The following is a 25,610-nucleotide window of genomic DNA, read 5'->3' as shown; positions in this document are numbered from 1 at the left end:
TTGTCACACTGTGTGAGATTTTAGAACTGTATATGTTTATCTTCTATAGTGGTTGTTTAATGAGCAGTTTGTAACTGATTGGTGTAACTCCTCACTTCGTTTACCTCACTTAACACTTTTGATTGGAAATTTAACTTTCAGAAAGCTGTTCCCCTAAGAAAATGGGGTTATAAAGTAATTACTGACTAAAAGTTACATTATGCCTATGAAGAATGGCTTTGGAAAGGAGCGGACTAGAACTCTGACCATAGGAATGCAGAGTGCAGGCATGGATTCTGCAAGTCCTTCATTTTCCCATTGTTCCAAACTGTGAAAAGTTGTTATATAATAATTCTGTGTGTCTTAAAAAAACAAGCTACTGTTCCAGACCAGCAGTGTGGACTGATGAGATGGAGACTAAACTAACTGTGCAGCCTTGTTAGACAAACCATTCTACATCTTATTTTCACTGTATTTTATTTTTGAAGTTGCCTTTTATTTACAGCTTGGTTTTGGTTTACAAAATGAATGGAAAGCTTCTGCTGTTGGAAGTCTATATAATTTTGCTCTTACTCGTAGTTAATGAGTAACTGACAGCCAGCAGTACAGATCTATAATGCCAGTTGTACAAAATAAATCAAGGACTGATGCTAATGGCATAGAATATATGGAATACTCCAGAATGAAGAGAAGAAATTTGGGTAGAAAGGCAAAGAAACAACTAAGTCTCTTCTGAAGCCAAGAGTTGAGAGGAAACTGTTTAGAGGTCTCTATGAAAAGACTGAGGAAAGCAGGGGGCAAGAGGGTGGGATGTCACTTCCTTAGAGTTCAGCTTTTCTGTTGCTCATCACACCAGAGAAGGAGCCAAATGAAAGTGTAATTAGTGGTTTATGTATTAACACTGATGACACTGATGTGCAGATTTGAAGATTTGGATCTGCCTTAGGAACATTTTAAAAAATAGCGGCAAAAAAAGCTGAACCAGCATATACATTTGTGAAGAACTGCAGTAATGATCACGTCCTTGTTTCCATCATTACCTCAACAGATGAAGCACTCATCCAGAAAGTAAGAGATCTGAGTTCCTGGGTCTTTTTACTCTGAAGAGATTGAATGGGCAATTCCATCATTCAGGGGACCAGCAGGAACTTGATGTTGTAGCTAATAAAGTTTTCCTCCCCTCTGTTTGAAACAGATCCACTCTGGATTTAGCTGTGTGAGAGGAAAAGGAAAATGTAAATGAGTTGGAGAGAGATGGTTTGTAGGGTTATGGCGTTTTGGTTGTTTCTCAGCAAAGTGCCTATCATCCTTGAAACCACTGAGAGTTTATAGGGGGTTAGATGTACGTGTTGCTTTTGCTTTTTTTGGTGACATCTGCTGTGCCTTGGGCTAGCACCAATCTGATCTTATCCTAAGCTAGCAGATCTGAGCTGCAGCAGGATACCTTCTTAAAACTGCACAATGATAAAGAAAAGTTATCTCAGGTCCTACAAGCACTGTAACCACGTAATTGGCATACTTTACTTTAAAGTAATGTGCTCTATGATTCTGCATGGCAAATTAGGTGCAAAACTATTCAACAACATAGCAAAAATGACTCAATTCCCTAAACCTCTCTTTATTGTCTTACAGAGTAAACTCCCATGTGTTTTTTCTGCTGCTGTTAGTATGTCAGTGCTCTTTCACATCTCATCTGCTCCAAAAATAAGATGCATCCCTTCCATCATAATAATTTCCAAATTATGGAAGTGGACTCGGAACTTTATTGATGTCTTCAATCTTTTCCTTGTGCTAAATAACTTCATGTTTTCAGACTATTAGTGATTGGACAACATGAACCTGGGTCACTGAACTTCAGCATACTAGGAAAAACAGCACAGCAGCCAAAAAAATCTATCTCAAGTAAAATATCCCTGTCATCTCCTATCCCTTTCACTAATTGGCTATTCTTCAGAGTAATGAAGACCTGGTTTTTAGTCATTGGTTTGTTGATTAAGGGCCTAATTGTCAGATGTAGAACTTCTGAAATTTGGTTTGTAAGAATGTTGTGTAGCTATTGATTTCATAACTGTAGACTGTAAGACTTTCTTTGAATGAAACTGGGAGACATATTCTTCTGCCTAACCTGGAAGGCTTTTTATCCCTTTCATTGCCAACTCTAAATATGTAGTGTTCACTACAAGAAAATACCTTAAACATCCTCTGCCACCATCTTTGATGTTCAGCTGTCATTTTTGAATGAGCTTAGAGTGAGGGAAAAGAGCATGAGCTAGTAAAATGGGTATTAAGAACTCTCTTGAAGAAATGGATCTTGGGGACCAAATGAAAAAGCTGAGCATGAGTCAGCAGGTGGCTTTGCAGCAATAAAAGCAAAACTGGGCTGCCACGAGAAATAATAACTGAAAGGTTGAGGGAAGTGATTATTATTCTATGTTCTTTACTTATGGGATTGTGTCTGGAATACTGCATTCTGTTTCGGACTCCAAACTACAGGACAGGCAGGAACAAGACCCAAATCCAGGAAAGAGACACTAGGACATTTGGGAGGGTTAAGCACACAATGTGTGTATTTCCAGCATCTGCCTGTAGTATTACCTGAAGTTATTCCTTCCCAAATACAGAACTTTTTATTTGCCTTTAATGAACTGTAAGAGGTTTCTGTCAGTCTGTTTCTTGAGCTTTTCAGCTTTCTGAGCTCTTTTGGAATGTTGGCCCAACCCTTCACTGCATCAACTGCTTCCTTCATTTTGTTAACTTCTGCAAACTTGCTGAAGGTGCATGTTATTCCCTCACATTAACACTCTTTGTTCAGGCTGCTAATTAAGGCAGTCAACGTTCATGACCTATTCTGCTAAGAAAAATGCTAAAGTGTGGGATGGGATGTCAGTTTCCCTTATTTCACCTATGCAGTGTGTTGATTAACTCTTACATATATGGAGCTTTAGAAATTAAAAACTTTAAATACATGGTAAACATTGTAAGGAGCTCAGGTTAAGGGGTGAGTCCTGCCAAGCTTTTGTTTTCAACAGTCTGGGCACTAGCAATGAGGATTTCTTCCTAATTCTATGCATGCCTTTCTTCAGCTGCCAAGAAAACAGTATTTTTGCTGACATCTTCCAGAGATAACAGTCACTGTTTCCTTTTGTGCCTGTTAGTTTTTGGAGCTCTCTTCCACTCAAAGGAGCAACATTAGGTGACAGGGATTTTTGCAGCTTACATGTTGAATTTTCCCTGCTCTAAAGAGTGGACAGTCTAGCATTAATTTTTCTCTCCCCTGAACTATGTCCTCATGTGACGAGTAATGTAATACATGTAATGATAACTGCCTGTAATGTCTAAAGGTGAAAAGGACAATAATATATGCAACTGGAATTGCAAAGGGAATTTAAAATGGGCTCTGCTGTATTATCAGCTATTAAACATTTGTTCTGTTAACGTTAACAACAATTTCCACTTAATAATCAGAGGGGAATTATATGATTCAGTTTAATTACTGAGACTGGAAGTCAGTAAAGGGACTAGCATTAGTATACAGTCTCTTGTGAAAAGTTGAGATGAGATGCTAAAAAAACAAGACAATACCAATCATTTTTAATGTGATCTTGTAAGAATATGAAACTTACTCCTTTCCCTTTGTCTTGGCTTCTGTCTACAAGTCTCTTTTTTTCCTCCCTTTTCTCATCTTTTGAAATCATTGGACAATTTTAAGCTACTTTGAGATATGCAATTTGTGTGTTGGTTCTGTAATAATCAACAGCTGAGGAAAGGAGAGAGACCCAAGTTTGTGCCATAGCCTGGGGAAAGGCGATAGCATGAACTTATCAGTTATCTGTTCCCGGCTAACGTGCAGCAAACAAAGTGATGCAATACATGACGGGTGAGAAACAATATAAATGTACTTGCACATTTACAGAAAGAAAGGAGTTCTAATACTCCATATTCCTGTTAGAAAATCTGAAAGAATGTGAAGATTACAACCTGTTTTCTTGGCCCATACCTATGGAAATTAGGTTGTAAAAAAATACCAAGTATTTCACTGCATCCTTAGTTCCTTGAGGTAGGATCTAAATAAACAGTCTGTGAGAAAGCATCATTTTATAACCGTATTCTTTCTTTTATTGTGCTACAATGTGATCAAAGTGGAGCCAACTGCTGCAACTTTATATCCTGGATTAGGTTTCTCATCTGAGATTCTGTTTTCCTTAGAATTTATTAAATTAACTTATGAAGTGTTAAACATGATCTTATATAATATCCTGTGGCCTACTAACAGGGCTCTTGAGATCTGTTAATACTGCTATATCCTCCCTAGCCTTTTTTGTACTCACTTTCCATTTTCTTTTTAGGATATTTGCAGTCTTTTAAGTTTGTAACAACTGAATTCAGCAGTGTGTTGTTGATCAGTGGCTGAGGAAGGAAGCTATGCAATGATGCTACAGGATCAGAGAGTGTGTGGAAGCCGCTCCCACTATAGGACATCCTTATAGTTAGGTGACGTAGGGCAGAGCAGTGCCAAGACTTAGGAAATATGGAATGGGAGTCATCACTGACAAAGATGGCAAGTTATTGCTGTGCAGGTAGGCAGACATACAAGATGCAAATCTGTAGGAAATGAGATACTGTTAGTTCTACTAGTCGTGAAACAACCAGTTAAATATTACTTGTGCTTGTCATGTTAAGAGGGCTAATGCTGTTTGTTGACTACAAAACGAACACACAATTTTAGACACTAGAATCATCAGCTCTTAAGGAGATATCTTAGGAATACAGTAGATGACCATTTGTTTCTGTGGTTGTTGCGGCTTCCTAATGAAAAGACATCGGTGACATTAGACGTGCTGGGCATACTGGCGTGTATTAACATACTGATGAATTTAGACATAAGCTGAACCACAAAGGCAGATTTGGTTGTTTTTTGAGTGAGTGGTGTTAGTGTGCAGGACTGCTTAATTATGTGGAACACAGTGAATAATGAGTAGCCAAGTTCATCACAGTTTTAAATGTAGTAGAACAGACTTCGACTCTGACTCAGCTAAATTCTATTTTCCCTTCAGTTTCAAAGTCTCTTTTGTTTCTTGTTCTTATTTTATTTTTATTTTTATTTTTTTCTGGTAGTTTAAAAGTTTTTAGAAGTAGAAATTATTAAAATCATCTTAATTGCCTGTAGTTAGCAGTGTTTTCAAACTTCTGGGGTCCTGTTTGCTGACTGGGACATATTCAAAGTCAAGGAAAGTGATCATTCCAACTGTTGTATCAGTAGCATTTGCTTATAAGTAGACTTTGGACATGGTCTGTTAGAGTGTAGAAATGTTTTAAAAGCTTCAACTGCTTTATCAGGATCCAGCTTTTTTCAGTATGTATAGAAGTAATTCCAAGTAATTTTGTCTTTGGGACACAAGGTTTCCACTGTAACTGAAATATTATCTAATAAATTGTTTGAATCCCAGTATTACTTAACAATGAGTTTACAGTTGTTTAGGGCTTTTTGGAATCTCATTATATTCCGTAAAAAGTTTATAACCATGTTTTCATTATAGTCTTATAAGGAGATTATGTATATGTGAAAGTTCAGCCCAAACAAGTTGAACTGAATGACCTTTTCCAGGCTTTAGTGCTGTGATTCTGTGCTTTGCACCTGCCCTGAAGCAACCGTCACTAGCAAAGTAAGCAGAGAACTTTGTCTGGGTGTTTGAAAACAGTTCCTATTCTATGGTACAGCAAATCCTAAACTTTATTCCTTATGTATTAATGCTGTTGAATCTCGGGAATGAAAGTAAAAACGAAACTGTAGGTTTTGACACCTAGAACAACAAAACTATTTCCAAATAATAATAAAAAAGCAAAAGCTACTACTACTACATGATATTTGAAGGAATTTCTGTAAAAACTTAAGTTCATCATGATCTAAGAAAGGACCATTAGTGAAAGTGTAGAATATTAGCTACTGTATTTGTTAGATGAATAACATATTTAAAAAGCATGGTAAGCACTTAAAACAGGGACAATTATTGAAAAGGAAAAAATCTACATTTAAACTTTGTATTCAGATCATCATAATTCATTTACTCCTCGTGAAAGAAAGAGATCAGCTTTCATGAGTGAAGTATCCTTTAACAACTTGTGGTCCACTGCTTTGACTTTTAGTCAAATGTCAGGAGATTGATTAGATTTCAAGTGACTTTGTGTGTTGTATTCTTCAAGTCTGTTAAATATTGCATATCCAAAAAATAGCACTTGTGATGCCAGAGATTTAACTTCTCTTTTTTTGTTGAAGAGGAGAAGGCATGTCAGTCCTTTACAAACACAAATCTTTAACTTAATGACAGGTAAATAACAATGAATTCTGAGCTCTCTAGGTAGACCCTAAAGTTTTCAAACTAGATCTTTGGAGGATATTTTTCTACCTTTCATGTCCTTATAGGTAATTGCATTTCAGCTTCAGTCTCCAAAACACATTATCTGCTGCCCATAACGTGCTTCTTAACAGCAGCTTTGAACTTCTTCATAATAGCTTCTGGCTTCCTAGCCAGCTCTCTCCCACCTGCTAAATTGACAGCATTCAATTAGACAGTAGACTGCAGTAACTTAACAACTCAAATCTTTCTCCCTGCCATGCTCATCTGTGCAACAGTAGTTTGAACTACTGTAAAGCACTAAGAAAGTATTGGCATGATGTTGCATGCAGTTTTGATCTTAGGAATGTAGGTGAGTTGTTGGAGTGGCTGGCTTCAAAGTTTCAGGATTTCCTTCCAAGATGAGAATTTGTCTCAGCTGGCTCTAAGACCGTGCTCAAGGAAAGGATTGTGGATTACTCTTACAGTGGAAATCTGCTTACAGAGGAAAGGTGATAGTTACAGAAACCTGTAAAATGCATTACTTAAACAAATTTGCCCTTAAAACAAACTAATGGACTTACTCTGTGAAGAAAACAAACACATATTTACACTAGTTCTGAAGCCATTTGCTCATCCTCCCTGCATTGCAAAGAACAAATCCCTGCCTGTAGATACAGGGTGTTCAGTGAGGATACTGCCTTTTCAAGGTAGTGTATCAGATAAAGAGTCATTGGTTTATTTTTACTGTATTGCTTTTATGCTAAATAAACTGGACTGTACAGATTGTTTTGAGTTTATTTAGTCATTAACAGTGCTTCAACTTAATGTACCAGTCCTTATTGTCAAGAGTCTTTGTTATGATTTACTTTGAGAAAGCAGAGGTTTCCTGAAAAACTTGTGAAACTGGCAGTATAGGAATTTTTGTTCACTGACTTGCTTGCTTTTTGTACAGTGCCCTGAGTAAACACATAGGTCAGATCATTCAATCATTCAAGGAGACATTCAAGGCCAGGCTGGACTAGGCTCTGAGCACCTATCTAGCTGTGGATGTCCCTGCTGATTGCAGGGCAGTTGGACTAGATGATCTTTAAAGGTCCCTTCTAACTCTGACGATTCTATGATCATCTTCAAGATACTGTGATTCTAGATGGAAAGAGTGGCAGGGAGAAAAATTTAGAGAAGTCAGTGAGAGTAAGAACACAAGAGCAGCTTTTCTGTGTTTAATCAATATCTAGAAAGAAACTGCTCTCACTTCAAAAAAAAAAAAAAAAGAGTAAGAAATTAATTTTAAGTACAGAAAATAAATGCAGATAAACTGTATCACCCTGTCGGAGTAGTTGTAGATGTTGCTACCATCAGGAAATCGCTGCCATTGGGAGCTACCTGCAGCTTACAACCCCTGCTATGCCTTACACAGCTCTCTGCCAGTACTGCAGTTACTAGTTCAGCTCTTGAGCAGAAAGACATGACTATGTGCATCTAAAGGTAATAGTCATGTGTCACTTCATTTGTTTGAGTTACAGCTTATATGAGAATCAGAAGTGGTTGAGCCTGAAGAAGTCTATTCTATGATGTTACGAAATTCAGAATGTTTTTAACAGTATTGACATGTTTTTCTGACCCTAAATGACAGTCAGTCAGGTGCAAATGTATAACATCACATTGTTAGACTTAGAAGTTTGGTATCATAAAAGATAACTGGAAATCATGTCAAAATAGCATGGTAGTAGCAGAGTCTTTGTGGGAAAAAAAATAACCTGTGTCTTCCTGTGATATTCAACAATACAGCATTTGAAAAGGATGAAAATAGCAACTGTAATCGCTGTGAGAAGCAGTTATGCCATTGAAGCAGAACCAAGCCTGTTGCTGTCGAGATCAGTACCCATAATGTGCAAAATGTCACAGCACGTTTGCTAAGACTTCAAAGGATAACATAAGTTAATAGAAGTTCAACAGGTCGTTGCTGGTGCCACAGTGTAAAAGAGGACTGGTCTTCTCTGTGCTAGTTTTGTCCCCACAGTCAGCCACGCAGACCATCCTGCAGCATGGCTGGCTGATGAAACTGCCTGGGGTACCTCACGTTAACACCTAATTGATGGGAGAGAAAAGGCCTAGTAACAAAGAGATGTTCAAAATGTTTTAAATCTGTGGTATTTGAGTCTGAGAGGTCCATGCAGAAATTTGATTACACAGCTGATTAGCTTAGTTTATTGGTGGGAAGTTAGTTCAATAAATACAGCAATTTCAAAACTTCAGCTGTCTACATACATGTATATATGTGTGCCCCCTGTAACAGAAGTTTTTCATACTTATCAGATTCCTAGACAAAATAAGGCATAAGGCATACGTGATTTTTTTGAATGTTAAAATGTCATTGGTTTTGCATCTGAGGATATGGATATCCGAAGGTTCCCTGCTGAAAATCTCTGGATTGCAAAAAGGAAAGTCTTTAAAGCTTCTTGTGTTTGTTTTTTTTTAACCTGCTTAGCCATATAAATGATGGCTTTTCCACTCCTCTAGAGGTTATCTTCCATAATGGCAAGCTGGACATTCACTGTAGACGCTGCTTTTCCTCCTGTCTGATTTAGGCAGTATCATTAGACATTTATTCCAGTACTCTAATGAAGTGCAACCCAAATCATATATTAGGGCTAGTGGATTTGATCAGTTTGAGAGACAATGAGTAACTAGGTAAAAGAGTAGCTGTCATATTAGCTACAAGTTTAATTTTGATGACACGAACTAAGTTGTTACAGATAATAAATGAAAATCTAATTACGTTGGTGTCCCCGTGTAGCTTTCTAGATATAAATAGTGAGCTAAAAGATGATATTAAGAGATGAAATTATGTAGGTATATATTTGAAAAGGGAGCCAGCTTGAATACAGTCACTATACCGTAGATTGTAGAGATATCATTTATTTTCTGTTCTACCTTTCATATTGTCATATTGTCTCAATATGAAAACACTATATCACTGCCAATTTGAGATAAGTGTGGAGTTGGAAAGGTACAAAGTACTGTACAGAAAATTAAACTACATCAATCATTACTGTGCCATGGGGGTAATGGTCTTCTTCAGATGCAGTTATTTGATCCTACTGAAATAAGTTCATTTTTTCAATTGCTATAAAAGAAGCACCATTTGAGGCAGGATTGATCTATGCAGCGTACAGATGATCTTTGAATTGTGTGGTGCAATCAACATACCTGAGGAACAGAGTGCCATCCAGAGGGACCTAGGCAGGCTGGGGCAGTGAGCCCAGGAGAACCTCAGGAGGTTCAACACATCCAAGTGCAAAGTCTTGCACCTGGGTCATGGCAATCCCCGCTACTAGTGTGAAAACTGGGGGATGTATGGATGGAGCACAGCCCTGCCAAAAAGGACATGGGGGTACTGGTGGATGGCAAGCTGGACATGAGCCAGCAACTTCAAAATAATTTTCTTTTCAAAGCAGAAAGAGTACTGTATCTTCATGGAAAATCAAGTATTGTTTTAAAGAAGAGTACTTTGGTTGGAAGGGACTTACAAAGATCCATCAGGTCCAAATGCCTGACCACTCTAGGACTAACCAACAGTTAAGGCATGTTGACAGCATTGTCCAAATGCCTCTTGAATACTGATGGGCACGGGGCACCAGCGACCTCACTAGGAAGCTGTTCCAGTGTATGACCACTGTCGTAGTACGGAAATGTTTCTTAATGCCCAGTCTGTTACTGGACTCTGGCAACCCCGCTCGTATTACCCTTGCACGCTGAGAACCAGAACCTGGTCCTGGCCAGTCACTGCACGTAGACATCAATATGGTGAGCAGCAAAATGGCGTTTATTGTTAAAAGTTACAGAACTATATAGTATTTCTTATCTTTTACTAGATTGTTCCAGAAGCTCACACGAGCTACTGGCCAATCATACTGAATATCACGCTCTGTCCACTCGCTTCCGAAAACCCATATACGGAATGGTCATGCAGTTTGTTATCAAGGCAAAAGGTACAGCCTCTCAATCCTACGTCACGGATTCAACTAAGTAGGTCAGCCAATAAGAAAATGCCATGGGGAAGGGCCTTCCGCGTTACATCCCGAGCGCTCCATTTTTCGCCTAATACAACACAGTCTGAGCCAACCCAGCATGGTATTTTTTGCTATTCCCATCCATCCTAACAGTGGTTCCCCAGATCAGAGCCTGAAGACCTCACTCTGCTTCCCCTCCTCATGGAGTTGGAGAGAGAGAGTTGTATGTTTTTAAAGCTTTTTAAAAATCTGAACTTGTACAAAAATACGAATTAGTAGTCTTTATTACCAGAATCTTTGCAGTGATAATAGTCTTGTTTTTCCCCCAAGTAGTTTTTTTCAAATTTTACCTGAAATACAGTGTTTATATGTAGCCTTTATAGTTAGATGGGCTTTTTTTTTCTCTTCAGGATTTAATTTTATAATACTGTTTACCTTATTTTTTCCAAACACTATAAGTAATATGTAATATATAAGTAATATAAGTAATATTTTTGTGTGAATTTCATACTTCAAAAATAATTTGTATAGATAAATTTCTTTTGAAGTCTAAAGCCATAGATCCATGTTTACACACAGATTTTCCACCATCCTAAGTCAGGATATGTTCAGGTGAGTGTGGTTTTGAGGTTTTGAGGTTAGTTAGGCAAGCTACAACTTCTTAGTGAGTACCTTTTTCTGTTTGGCTGTTACCTTGTAGAGTTGATAAGGTGACTGATTTTGTTTATATTTGTATCCATGAGCATTTACGTTTTATGAATGCTGGCTGTGGAGGGAACACGACTGATCTGCAGTAGAAACTTACAGCTGAGGGTGATCACAAGTTGCACTGAGAAAAATGCAGACACTCATCTGATTATGCCATTTGCTTTCCTTAAATGTATTTCTATAAATGGAGTATGGACTTGTGTATCAACCCTTTTAAAAAAGTAGTATTTTGTCTCTATTTAACTTCAGCTTTTTTCCTAATTGAGTCACGATTATATGTATTTAAGAAAGTATGCCAGTATAGACTTCTGGTTGAGTAAAGCTAGATAGAATTCAGATCTCAGTTTTAAGTGTAACTTTACATTTAAAGAGGTCCTAACTCAATAAATATTGTGGAGTTAGGTTTTGGATGTTTTTTTCATTTCATTAAAAAAAAAGTTTTAAAGGTTTCCATAAACGTGTTCACATTCTTAGATGATTTTACATTAGGTAACTGTTCTGTTTTGTTTTGTTTTGATTTAGGGAAAAGTAACATATAGAATTATAGAATCACCAAGGTTGTAAGGTTGAAGATCATTCAGTCCAACCATCCACCTATCACCAATATTTACCACCAAACCGTGGCCCTCAGTACAACATCTAAATGTTTCTTGAACACCTCCAGGGACGGTGACTCCACCAGCTCCCTGGGCAGCCTGTGCCAGTGCCTGACTGCTCTTTTGGAGAAGAAATTTTTCCTGATGTCCAACCTGAAATTCCCCTGGCACAACTTGAGGCCATTCCCTTTTGTCCTATCGCTAGTTAAGCGATGGTACCCTTTGAATTTTTATTCAGAATGGGGGAAGAAATTAAATCTCTTTATAAGGTATCGAGTTATTTTTTGGTCTTTTCAGTCTTTCAGGAGATTATAAGAACTGGGATTTTTTTTTTTCATTACTACTCAACTTTTGAAGAGATAAGGAAACGTAAAGATGGAAACTTCTTGTTCACCTGCATCCATTTAGTCTCATTTTGTCTTCTCTATCCTGAAGGCCATTCTTTTTTGCTTATCACACTGCAGCTTGCTTACTCAAACCTCTCACCCCTGTTTCTGTGAAACCTGGCAAAAATCCTGTGTAGTGTTGTTAATGGATTTATCTACACTTTTAAAAGATCATATTTCCTAGCTATTATGCCCAGATTGTGACATGCAGCTTTGTAGCCAGTGGTACAGCCATGAAATATGACTTCTTCCTCTAGATGACAGCAACAGTACTGCTACTACATGCATTATAGAGAGGCTGAAAAAACATGATGGCTCAACATTTTTTCCAATACATGTTTTTGTTGAATAGACTACCTGCGTCCTCTCCATACACAGGCAAATACTGAATATTTTGATCCCAACAGCCAAAACAGAATGAGAGGAATTGTAGGTTTGTGCCATTATTTCTCTTACAAGAAAAGCACTCTTGGGCCATTACTTTCTGTGTATTGTCTTCAGAACTTACAATGAATGTTGTTAAGAGAGCATATGGTTCAGACAGCAACACAAGATGATGAATTTAGAGACAATATTTTGTCTACACTGTAAGTCATAGGCAAGATAAGGAAAAAGCAGATAAAGTGCCCAAAGGAACAGATTATCAAGGCAGGTTTAGAGGTTTTGACAGAAGATTTGGAAAGAACAGTGTTCCTCACAAGATTTTGTTCGCCTGAGAGATGGGTCAGGCGATTGCTTCAGACTAGTCTGTGAATTATGGGGCCAGCCTGGATGCAGCCGGATTCTTGATCTGAACTGAGCGCCAAAACTAACTGGGAACTCTACCCAGCCTCTGCAAGAGAATCTATGTTAATGGATGGTATGCGTATGGTCATGTTTGTAACAGTAATAACAGTAACACATCCAGAAGGCAGCATCTGACAGCCTTGGCAGTAACCCCCTTGTTCAGCCCATCAGCTAGCCCATGTGTTGGGATAAAAAACTTAATGATACACATCTCTCCTTTCTGGTGTCTGCTTCCTGCAGCTTCTCCAGTTCTGGCATAATTCACTGACAGTCCAGTTTCACAGATCTGGATTCCTCCACTCTTCTTTCCAGAGCTGCTTTTGTTTGGCATGGATCCAGACTCAATAGATCCAGATTTCACTGTTTGCAGCCTACTTCCAAAGTCCCTAGTTGGGGTCAAGTATCTGTGCTGATGGAAAGTCTCCATTGGTGTAGGCTGTACTAAGTATTGGAGGTAGTATTGGATAGTAGTGGTAAGTATTGGAGAAGGCACTTTTTGTACCATCTGAAGTGACAGTGTGATCACAGTATGATGGGTTTGAGCTCAGAGATCCTGGTGGTCAGGTTGAACACTGTGGATATGTCAAAGCAGAGTGGGTATCCATGCAAAGAGAAAAAGACATAAACCTGAACCACTTAATAAAAAGAGTAGTGACATCTGAGATGAAAAGTCTGTGGTTAGATACTAGAAAGCTAATTGGACGTGGCCAAGTGGTATGGCCATATGACAGCAAATCTGAAGAGAATCTGCTGGTCAAAGTTTTCCTAGCACTTCTTCAGAAAACAGCTGAGCTAGCAGAGTAAGCAAGAGCATTTGATCGTAGTCGCAAAACCAGATTTACTATCATGAGACATCCTGAATTCTGTTTAAGCCCTTTGATCATATAAGCATGAACACACTGAAACCACCTTGGACAGTTGCAGTTACCTCTCGTCAGCGTTCTGTTTTGTTGTGAAGTTAAGTGATAAATAATGCAGGACATTATGGGAAACTGTGGCATAGTTTCAGTTTTGTTGCGATAAGCAGAAGCAAGTGGCACTCAGTGCATATTGTCCCCTTTGCTCTTGTCCTTTGGTCAGTGGTAATAATGGCAAAAGGCTGGCACTTGAAAATCCAAGTATCGGTACTCTAACTTTTCATCCTGTGGAGAACTAAGTAAATAGACTGAGAAAAGTAGGAATAAATATTTAATATCTCACAGAGAGCATGACTTTTCAGTAGGGAAATATGTAGTTTCTACACTTCGCCATAGATATGTGGGAATATTTGTCAACTGTGTGTTATTCCTGCAATTTAAAACTGTTTGAAAACTTGAGAGAATGTTGTGAAGCTCTGGCTCGTTGGTCCTTATTGCTCGTTGGTCCTTATCGCTTTCAGTCCGGGGACTTTGAGAGGCCGATAGCTCGAGCAATTAGCACTGGTAACATCATTCAAAGCTGCTGAATGCTGTCAGTTTGTGACAACAGCTCAGCGCTCTATCCGTATTCTGCGGATGTTCCTACGTGGCCTGTACAGGTTTTGTCAGAAAGACAGCTCTAAAAGTTTTAAAGTGGTCTCTCAAGGATTTTGGTAGAAGGGAAAGTTGATGCCAAAGCAGAGGTATGTTAAGATTCTTGAATTTGATAAATAGGGTTTAATCTTATGCGACAGGAAGTCTATTATTAAAATAGCAATCTCTTTGGAAGAATTTCTAGTTCTAAATTAAGCCCAGGATACAAATTCCCCCTGTATTTTATCACACAGTAATTGTTGCAGGCTTGATTTGTCTGGGCAGTAAATGAAGGGGCTTTTCTGAATCTTTTCTGACTCAGAATCTTCCCGAATGAAAAGATTTCCTGATCTAAAAAATAACAACAAATGAAACCTACAGATTTTGATCTAGTAAAGAACTTTTTTTCTGTCTAGTTTTGCCGTTAATATGAGGACTTAATGCCTTTGCTTTTCTGAAAAGCATACACTATATATAGATTGACAATGTGGAAGCAAAAATTTTTCCGTGTAGCTGTGGAGCAACACTTAATATGTCAGACAGACTCTAGAGGAGTTTTTAAAGACAATTGCCTCTCCTCTCAGAGAATAAGGTGCCTTGATAGTACTTAGTACTTTACAGTACTAAGTACATTACTAAGTACAGTAAGTACTAAGTACAGTACTAAGTACAGTACTAAGTACAGTACTAAGTACATTAACGGCAAAACTAGACAGAAAAAAAGTTGTTTAGTACTTTACAGTGCTAAGTGATTTTATTTTAGTTGCCAACTTGTAAGGGATGAAATAGAGTTTATCAGGATCTGAAGTCCACGGCGTGCTGTAGCATAGCTTTGCCTTATTAAATGGAATGCTATCTGTAATCTCTCTCTGATATTATGGGGAAAAATACCAAAGAGGAAAGGTACAACTAAGTTTACTTAACAGCAATAATATTCAATCCAGACAATGAAATCTTATTTTATTATGGTCTTTTTTTGATTTTCTTTTTTTTTTCTTACAATGGAAGATTGTACTTGTAAGCACTGACATACTGAAAAGCTGTATCAACAAAATCTTTTAAATCCATATGAGCAGAATGCAAGTCACACATCTAATATATGAACAGTTGAGGACAGAAACAGTTTAAATGTCTTTCCTCTAAGTCATTGTATTATGTCCACCTCCATTCCTTCCTGGCTCTTCCAACTAGAAGAGTCGCTTGAGTATGTGAATTTGCTTCAGGCTAAATCAGATAGGTTAGTGCCCATCCAAACAACAAGAAGAAACCTAACATTGTTTGCCAAGGAAACTAGGAAGCCTCCTCATACACTCTCACACGCTTGTAGGGGAGTAACCTACTATTGGTAGTTGCTTACTACCAACATCTGGGAAGAACTAATATTTGCAGTTAATGAGGCTGTTTGCAAAATGAATGTCTTATCAGGCAGCCTTACTTTTGTGTTCTGTTGTATTGCCACTTGTCTCTTGGGATGGTGGCACTCGATTTTACATGCATCAAGGACTTTATGCTCCCCAGTTAACAAAAAAGCATCCTACTATTGATGCGCATAACATATGCATTAGTGACAGAGCTGGCAGCACATCTTTTGGCTCTGCTGGGTACTGAATTTCATCTCTAGAGAGCAAAAGTTTAATTTCAATAAATAATTTAAAAATAAGTGTTTCTTTTATATCCAGTCCCATAAGGCTCATCCCTTCTAATATGAGCCTTTCAATGCTATTTGTGCATCTTCAGTGGATCCTACCTTTCCATTATGTTTTTCACTTCTCTTTTTGTAGCAAATGACCAATTATTCTCAGCTATTACAGAATGTAAGAAGCAGACAATATTTCTAGAGACTGTGGTGCCGAGCGTGGTGTCCTAACGAATCAAACGTGACTGCAGAAATGAGGCATTGTTAATGTCCTGTCAACACTCGACATAGACCCCCAGAATGTCATTACAGTCCGCAGTTAAGGAGTATACTCTCATATCAATTTTGGAATTTTTTTTTCTCATTGTACCAGAAAGCATTTGCATGTTCTTGTAATTATTTTGGGAAGAATGTTACTTTCTGATCCTTCATACATCCCTGCTGAACAACTGTGTGTTCACATTCAATGACTTATACTCCTTGGAATGAGGACTGTCTCAGTAAACCTCAAAAGCAGAATTCCCTGCCTTCAAAACTTTGATGTTACATACCCATGTGTGCTGTCAGCTTGGTTGCAGAAATATTGGCTATCTCTTCTGACTTGATTATCATACTGTTGAGTCAGTCTGACACTAAAGGTTGAAGTCTGTTGAAATTTTGCTAAAGAAAGCTTAAGGAGATTCTAGGATAGGAAAATTCCTATCTTTTCATTTTTTAAAATTGTGGCAAATAGGGAAATCCCAAGGGATCAGTTATTATGCTTTCAGAAATTCTCCTTTTCTTTGTATGTTGTTCTAACCACATCTTTTATATAGAACAAAAAAAGTCTGACTTAGTTGGTATATTTTTCATGTTTCACTGCTTTTATGCTGACCACTCGAGCATATCCAGCAGTATGTGATTTTATTATTCCTAGATTTTTCAGGTTGAATAATTACTATATTTTCAAATACTTAAGCACATTTTTAAAGAGAGAATCGAATTGTTTGCTATCTCTAGATAGCTGTGCTAAGTACTTGTTAGTCTTCATCACCCGCGTGTTAGTTACATAGGCTAAATTTTAGAAGAAAGTAAAGTTCTGTGCTGGGACGATTCTCTTTCGCTTAGAGGAATTTGACATGGTTCCCTGGGGTGTCATCAGTTGTGCACTTCTTCTTCGCTAGTGAAAGATGCTCCCTCTAAGCTGCCATCAAACACTAACTGCCAAACATTGCCAGTCCTGAAAAAGTGTAGTAGGGCCGTGTCGTGTCTCTTCCCTTGACTCAAAGCAGAAAAATCCTACCTCTGAGAATGTCAGGTGTGCATTTCTCTTAGACACCCCCACACTCAGGATAATAAATAGTTCCTTGTCTGCTTTCAGCCTCAGTTGTCACAGTCCTTACCGTATCCATTTTCCTGCACTGTCTGACAAAGCATGGCATCATAGTCTGTGCCCTACCTGCCGTGTGTGCAGGGAAAGTTGAGCCACAGACCTTTCCCACAAAGTAAAGCTCCGGACTTCCTTGGCTGTTGTGATGTGACTGCCTACAAAGCAATTTTTGTTCCTCAGATTTAGTAATTTTTTTTTAATTCATTCAAAAAACTCATTCACACTGTCTCAGTAGTTGGAATATGGGCAATATTTTTTTCATTAGATGCTACTTATTTTTAAGATCACAGTGGAAAATAATTTTCAGGGCAGCAGTCATACAATTAATATGTTCAGCTGCTCTGGCTTCTTCTTTCCACTGGATCTGATGTTCATCACTCACCAAATCTTGAAATCAGAGGTGACCTAATTTTGCATCCTCATTTATTCTTCCCTCGACGGTATTATAATACTAATGCAAGCAGTCTGTAAGACACAAATGACAGTGATGAATAGTAAACAAAAATAATCAGCCTCTTGAAAAATGCTTTTTCTCTAAGGATACGCATTTCCTGTTTTTAGTTTTTCAAAACAAAACACATTGAATACCCAGGCTGTGATGCAAAGAATGCAAATGAAGTCCAAGTTTCTATAGGTAAATAAGATTTTGTGAAGAATTTTTATGACACGATGGATTATCTCAAGGGCTCAGATTCTGAGGAGCTCTTTGCTGTACAAAAGAACTTATCAGACAACAGTCATGTGTTTCTTCTTAGCAATAGCTTTTAGTTTTATAATTAATAGTAAAAAAATTAAGAAATATGTTTTCTAGTTAGTCTGTCAGTGCAGTTTCGACTTCCCAATAAGAAAAGTGTAGTGAATCTATATTCCATAAGATCCCCAGGGAGTCAGTTGTGTAGGTGTGATACAAATGGGAAAAACAGCTCTCTGGAGAGCGATGTGAAGAAAGGAACAAAGAGAAACCTTTCTGCCAGGCTGAGGGTTTTGCTGCTGGCTGCGTGGTGGCATTGTTAGAAGGAAGTGCACCTGCTCAAACATTTTCTTCAGCTGGGGGCAGACGGGTTTGTTGAATGCTCTAATTGCTGGTAGGCATGAAAGGATTGCCTAGAAGATTGCTTCCAAGGCTGTCCTTTGATGTTTCACATGATTTGGAAGTGAAGGTTTCTTTTCCTTTATCAATCTTGCTAATAGTTGAGAATAAAATATCTCCTCTCAGCTTTCATTCCAGAAGGTATCACAACGCATTCGGTCCGATTAGCTGTAGCATGGGCCAAAAGACTCCTTTTATCTTTTGAAAAGATTTGTAAAATACAAACATAGCCATCACAGACCACATTCATAAAATCCTATTAGGTGCATGTTCGGTTCATTGCAGAGGTCTCTTTGGGCAAGAAAATTACTTCGCTTTGAACACTGGGTTTGTCAAATGCTGTAAAGCTGAAGCTAGGAATTTTGGGTGCCGTCTTTTTCGTAGGTTATGAATCTCAAATTGCAATTAGAACAGGTAATTTATTTTTTTTAGTTCCAGCTCAGGCAATTTACAAACATAATTCCAATACAAAATCCAACTTTCGTCTTATTTTTTGCAAAATTTGAATATCGGAGAACTACACTGAGGTTTGGTGTTTCAGAGATCCTCCTTACTTTACAGATATAAGGCATGACTAGTGCACTGTAATTATAGATACAAGCAATATGATGTGGTATTTTAATCATTGTGTTTACTGGAATTTGCAAGTTAGTAGGTTAACAAAAAAACTATGATTAATTAATAAGTTACTTTAGTTTGTTAATCAGAAATGCCCAGTTGAAGGAAATGATGACACATTTACTTAACTTATGTAAGCTGTCACTAAGACTTATCTCTTGACAAAGTGAAGTATTGCCAAGATACATTGATGGATTAGAATCCTTAAAAATATGTAGCTTTTCTCAGTAGAACAATATTCCTTGATTTGTTCCATTTAGATCTCCCATGTGATGCAGAATTCCATTTCAGATCCACCACTTTCAAGGTTCAGGAATGCACAGTGTGTGTCTTTTGAGTAGCAACGCATTCAAAAAAAATGTCTGTTTAATGTGAGTCAAAAATATATTAAATATATTGTATACATATTTTAAAGATAAAAATTGTTCCAGGCATGTTGTTATCGTGGTGGTGGCTCTGCCTCACTGAGCAGCCCAGTCCAGCCTGGAAGCATGGGGAGGGCACAGTGCAGTGCTGACAAATCATATGGCGCTATGCATAACTTGCAAGGAGATCGCGTCAGTTTTCAAAAATTACAATTTGAAAAGACATTGTATGCAGAAAGATGCTGCCAAATTTGATGCATATCAAGGAATGCTTTGTAAAGATGAAATAGTGAAACTGAAAATAGTCTGTCACCTCAGCAAAATATTAAAAAAAAATTAAAACTCAAATGAACTCTGTTAAAAAGCCAGTTACATGGTAGCAAAAAAAAATCAAAACCATTTCCTCATGGTGAGTTTATTAAGCAATGTATGGAAAGCATGTCAGATATAATGTGTCCTGATTAAAAATAATAATAATAAATTATTTTTCTAAAATCAGTTTGTCTCACTGGACTGTAGCCAGATGAACTGGAGAAATAGGAAAATCTATAAGAAAAAAAAATTAGAGATTCGAGCTGCTAATTTCAGACTTTATGCTTTGGCAATAGATGAAAATACTGATGCTACAGATACAACTCAACTTGCCATTTTCATTAGAGGTATTGTTAATGGATATAATGTCACTGAAGAAATGGCTTCTTCAGTGCCACCGAAAGACTCAACTAAATCTCTGATGTGTATGAAGAAGAAAAAAAATACATTAAAGCTATTTTCTTTAACCTTTGTCAACATATTGGGTATATCTACTGATGGTACGCCAGCAATGATTTGATGAAATATCACTGCATCAGACATAAAAAAAATGTATGTGCAAAAGCTGTGAATTTCATAAAGTCCGAGGGACTGAATCATCACCAATTCTAAGAATTCATTAAAAGTATGGTTGCTTACTTATGGGGTCATCATCTACTTTTCTGAAGGAAGGTGGCTAAGTCAGGGTAAAATGCTAAAAAAACTTTGCGAAGTGAAATCAAGTCCTTTAATGGAATCAAAAGGAAAATTTGTGCCAGAATGTGAAGATGAAAAATGGCTCACAGATTTAGCATTTCTGGTGGATTTGACCACTTATTTACATGAGTTAAACATTCATCTTCAAGGTGAAAATCAGCTTATCTGTTCTGTGTTTCAGACAGTAACTGTTTGAAATGAAACGTAAATTAAGGCAAGCTCAAGTGATGGCATATAATTTCATGCATTTTGACACATTGGCTAAACACAGTCCTGTGAACAGTGAAAAATATGCATGTCTTCTTTCCAACTTGATAAAGAAGCTTGAGAATATGTTTCAAGATTAAAAAAAATCAATTATTTGTATATTTGAGACTCCATTTTTGGCTGACATAAATCCATTGCTTTCAAATTTTCACATGGAACGTATGGAGTTGCAGTCAGACATTCCTCATAAAGAAAAATTTGGTCATGTATCTTTACCAGACTTTCATAAGTCCTGTCTTGCCAAAGAAAAATATCTCTTGCTTCACAGTCTCAGCTTATTCATGTCATCGCTTTTTGGCAGTGTGTACATTTGTAAACAATTATTGTCAAGTATGAAGCACAGGAAGAGTAATACTTCATCAGAAATCTTTGATGAGCACCTTGAGAACTCACTAGGAAGGGTAACCACTGCCATTGAACCAGCCCAATGCATTAGTTTCACAGAAACAAGGTCAAACATCCCACTAGTTTAATGTTTTTGTTGCTCCCTGTTATATTTTAATAAAAATACATTAAAAATAAGTGTTGTCACTTATATACGTTAAGTTTATTATATATTTTATATGAGATCCATAGCAATTCCTTTTCAGTCAATGTGACGCAGGCAAGCCTAAATGTTGGACAACCATGTTTTAGGCTTTATTATAAATTAAGCATGTGGTTCTTGAATTGATTGTAAAATACGGCAGAAATCCAGTGTATTTTTTTAGACTTGCGTCCTCTTTTTTTCAGACTATCTGTTTTGGGAATTGAATTTTAAAATGCTGAGACGCATCTGTCTTGATCTTTATAGCTGCTTTTTGAGTAAGTTCACTATAGTGTTAGTGGCCAAAGCCATTAAACTTCTGAATTTTATCATGGTCAGTGTAAACTACCAGTTTCCCAACCTTCTTTTTGAGGTCAAAGAATATGTATTTTGTCCTGTGGTGTAAGCAAGGAGTATATTTACATGGCTGCAATTATGGCCTCCAATTTCGATTTTGCTCTGACACAATAAAGGATATGTCTGGAACTTTATTTACTTGGTAAGAGGTCAGTCAGTTTTATTTTTATCCATAGAATCAAACGTTTATCAGATTTCTGTATGAATCATGCAGCACGTTAAGGAGTAATTGCACCAATGTTTTATTTTATGTCTTTATTTTAGTTCTGATGTGTTCTGGTGCCCTAGTGTATTGTAAGTCCAGACAAAGGTGCTTTTTCTCCCCCAAACTCCAAATTTAACGTGCATATTTTTGTACATATGTTAGCATGCATCTATCTATGTACAATCTGCTAGTTCTGATGCTTTCATTAAGTAAACGTGAATATTCTGTCTTAAGGGTTATATATAAGCCATCTAGAAATAGGAATGACTCATTCATTTTGATGTGGCTGTGGGTTTTGTGGTCACATGCAGGGAGAAATAGGGTGTACTTGGGCATATCCTCCCAGGCAATTTTGCAGACCTCACTTTGATAGGGGCCAGCTTTGCATGGGCTGATTTCTTAGGTTTCTTCTAATTTAGCCTGGTGAAAAAGGGCGTAGAATAACCACAAATTTTGTGTTATGTCTGTTTATACTCTTCTTGGTGGGTATTGGTGACATCACTTAAATCTGTCTCTGCATGCCTCCTCTTTTGTGTGTGAAGTGTTCAGAACTGCAGCAGAAACTGTACTTTTAATAAGGAGGAGGAAATTAAATGTGTAAGATTGAACTGATACAGTTTTGAGAGTGTGGTTCATGCAGACAAAAACCCAGGAAATTCAAAGTTCAGCCTGAGCCGTAGTCCATCAATCAAACTATTGTGGAGGAATAGTGCTGATAATCATAAAAACACACAAAGATGTGAGATATAATAGCGCAAGTCTTAACAAACCTGACCTGTAACTGTATTCTGAATGTATGTTTTTGTACTTAATTTCCTGAGGGAAGTATTAACGGTGGTGAATACAGGAGGAACATTTTTAGTGGGAGCTCATGTAATTGTTGGGGAAGCTTTCAAAGCAAAAATAGTCATCCCAAAGGGTTGTCTACCAGCAAAAGCTCAGTGGTGTAATTGCACAGGGTGTTCTGTAATGTCTTATTCTTGTACTGTTGCTTGTAAAGAAACAATTACTTTTAAAGGAAATGTTATAAAAGCAGTTTCTTCAGTGAGACACATTCACTTCTGTTGTTTTTGGTAGTCACAGGGACTGAAAACTTAGGTGCTGAAGTGCTACTACATATGTATACCCAAGTCACAGCATGACTAATTGCCAATTTAAGCAAAGATAGTTTACAAACTAATTGTGTTCTGTCTGAGACACAAATATATGTCATTCCTTACGAAACCCTGAAAGAACAAGATTAAGATTAAATATAATAAACTCAGTTACTTTGTATTTGAGATTAAGCTGGATTCTGAATTGAATCGGTATTTCCTTGAAATGGATTGTATGATGTGTGAATTGATTTGTAGGTTAAGCAAGCTGCAGGAGATTATGTTATTGAATACCAAAGGTGCTGAAAAAAATCTTCAAGGCAAGGATGTATTTTCAGGAAACTTTTTACTATCACCAGTCAAATGGATCTGAAGTGCGTTTTAGGTGTATGATTTGGTATTTCCTTTGTAATGATCTTCCATATCTATTTCATGCAAAGCATAACACTGTTCAATTAATCAGTTGAAATATATGGAAAAGGTTGCAATTGACAGACCTGTTGAGAAAGAAAACTTCAGGCTCCAACCTTGATATAGCTGCTGTCTCATTCTGTACCAGTCTGGAGGAACTGTCTGGTTCTTGCGACCAGGAGCGATGTGAAGGAGACTTGTGTCTCCTTCGTGCTGCAGAAGAGTTTGGGATTCCTGATACGTTTTTGTTTAATGAGTGTTACATAATACTCCATGCAGTTAGTGAATTAGATTCTATCAGCTTAGCTCTCTAAAGAGCTGCTCCAAATAGGATGAGGGAGGCAGTAATTATAATAATGGAGGAAAAAAAGGAAAATTAATAAATATTCATCATGTACATGAAATTTGTTTTTCTGCTAATCTATTATTTTTATCTGGCCTACCTTCTCGATTGTTTTTTTCCTGATAGCCTTTTTCTTTTTTTTCCTTTTGTCTCACTGTCTGCATAGGACTGGCTCCTCAAGTCTGTAATCTCCTAATAGAAACTGTGGCTCTGTATTTGGAGGCAGATGATAAAAGCAGCACCAAGACAGCAAATGCACTGCTGCTGTCCTTGCTTGACATTTTGCACTGCATGCTGATGTACACAACAAACATTGTGCGGCAAACTTTACAGGTATGGAGTTCATTTCCTGGGGATGATAACCATCTTAAACATTTTTTTAGATACCTTCTTGTTATGCTATTGATGAATTTACCACTACTCTCATTTCATCGAATTTTTAGTTTGGTGGAAAGAGAAGAACATGCATTTTCAGCTGCTTGCCCTTATGTGTGTATTTGCCTGACTAGAAAATTCCTTTTAGCCTCACTGTGCTGGGAACACCGATCTTAGCTGCGTGCTCCATTTCTAAACTCCACAAACAACTTAATGCAACATCTTCTCAATAGTAGTTCAAAGTCTCTTCCTTCAGTTCACGTTAAAAGAAAAAAGTTACTCCATAAAAAACAGTATCTTTTTGTTATAAATCAGGTGAAATTATTGTGCTTGAAGAGTATGTAACCTCTGCATGTGCATTGACATGCTTACGTTGCTAGTCTTTTAACTTTCTGTTTGAAAACACAGCATTAATAGGGCTTCTTCTCCCACTGAAGTCTTCCTCTACCTTAAAAATGGAGCACAAAAAGGTAGTAATAAAAAAAATTGCATGTAACACTTCTAACAACAAAACAGGCAGAAGAATTTGTCCTTTTTTAGATATGAATCTAAACTGGCAATGTTTGCTTTGTTTTTAAGTGGTCCACCAAATTGCTGAAGTCAGTTAGCTGGAAGCAACTACTGTATTTGGGCTATAAACAATACTTTCGACATTCATTTCCCACTAAAGAACAGAGGATGCTCTTACATCCAGTATATCCAGAGGACAGAGATTCAGAAGATGGCAGCCAGTTTGTACTGTATATCAGAGCTAGACTTTCTTATACTTGTTTTTCGTTTTTTTTTTGTTAAGGAAGTTTAAGATAAGAAGTAGGTATTGTAATTTGAACATTTTTTTCTACGTAGATTTAAATAATCAGCTGTGATCAAAGAGATATTTCACTGAGAATTTTTTGTTGTTGAAAAAACATACTTCAGATCTGATGGTACAATACTTTGGCTTTTTCAAGTCCTCTAGCAGCGGGCTCTGTAATGGGTTTTGCATCTAAGAATCACTTTGCAAATCAAATTTTGGAAGCTAATTGCTGATTGTCATATTGTTAGCAGCCCTCTATGTAATCATAGAGAGCCAAGCTCTGTACTTGTGCTCTGTGCAAGTGTTGAGGCCAATTATACTGGAGGGCATATGAGGAGAGAGGATCTTGTTCACAGTTTGGTAATGCTAGTAAAACTCATTATTTTTATTTAGATACATTAATTCTAACTTAAATCTATACATTCATTGCCAAATTCGATTCTGACTTTACAAGAATACATCAGTTGATTGTTAAACTTCCAGCTCCAGTTTTGTACAACTTCAGTCAAAGTAATCTTGTCTGCTTTGGAAGACTAATGGATAAGAGGCAGCTGGCACTGTGAAGTATAGCTCTGTCCTGTATCCCTGTCAAGCTATCTTTAAGGTGATGTTACTCACCTTGACATAGTTGTCTTGACAGTAGTTGTCACAGGGATCCTGTGGGTTCTACAGCTACCTGAGTACACGTGCCCTGTTGAATGATGGCCATTAGTTGCTGACTGCTGTTTACTGTGCATTCCCTTATCCGTGTGTCACTTAATGCATCATGATAATGACAACAAATGTTCTTTGACTGTTTTCAAAGGGATCTTCTGCATAAGATACCCGCTAGAACAGCACTAGGGAATCAAGTTTTC

At 37.4% G+C, this 25,610-nt stretch overlaps 1 protein-coding gene across 9 annotated transcripts in view; it reads left to right on the top strand.

The window, feature by feature from the left end:
- Positions 1–25,610, top strand: part of ULK4 (unc-51 like kinase 4) — a 221,747-nt gene that overhangs the window by 130,928 nt on the left and 65,209 nt on the right. For 7 of the 9 annotated variants that reach the window (XM_021389306.1, XM_021389301.1, XM_021389302.1 and 4 more), the window contains exon 33: positions 23,749–23,915. In XM_021389306.1, coding sequence (XP_021244981.1) covers positions 23,749–23,915 — 167 coding nt within the window. Of the gene's footprint in view, positions 1–141; positions 212–23,748; positions 23,916–25,610 lie in introns of those variants that run through there. The other 2 variants (XR_002436196.1, XM_021389308.1) reach the window with 2 other exon arrangements.

This window comes from Numida meleagris, chromosome 2, assembly GCF_002078875.1.
Source record: "Numida meleagris isolate 19003 breed g44 Domestic line chromosome 2, NumMel1.0, whole genome shotgun sequence".
NCBI classification, from domain to species: Eukaryota; Metazoa; Chordata; class Aves; order Galliformes; family Numididae; genus Numida; species Numida meleagris.
This window is presented reverse-complemented; position numbering and strand designations above follow the sequence as displayed.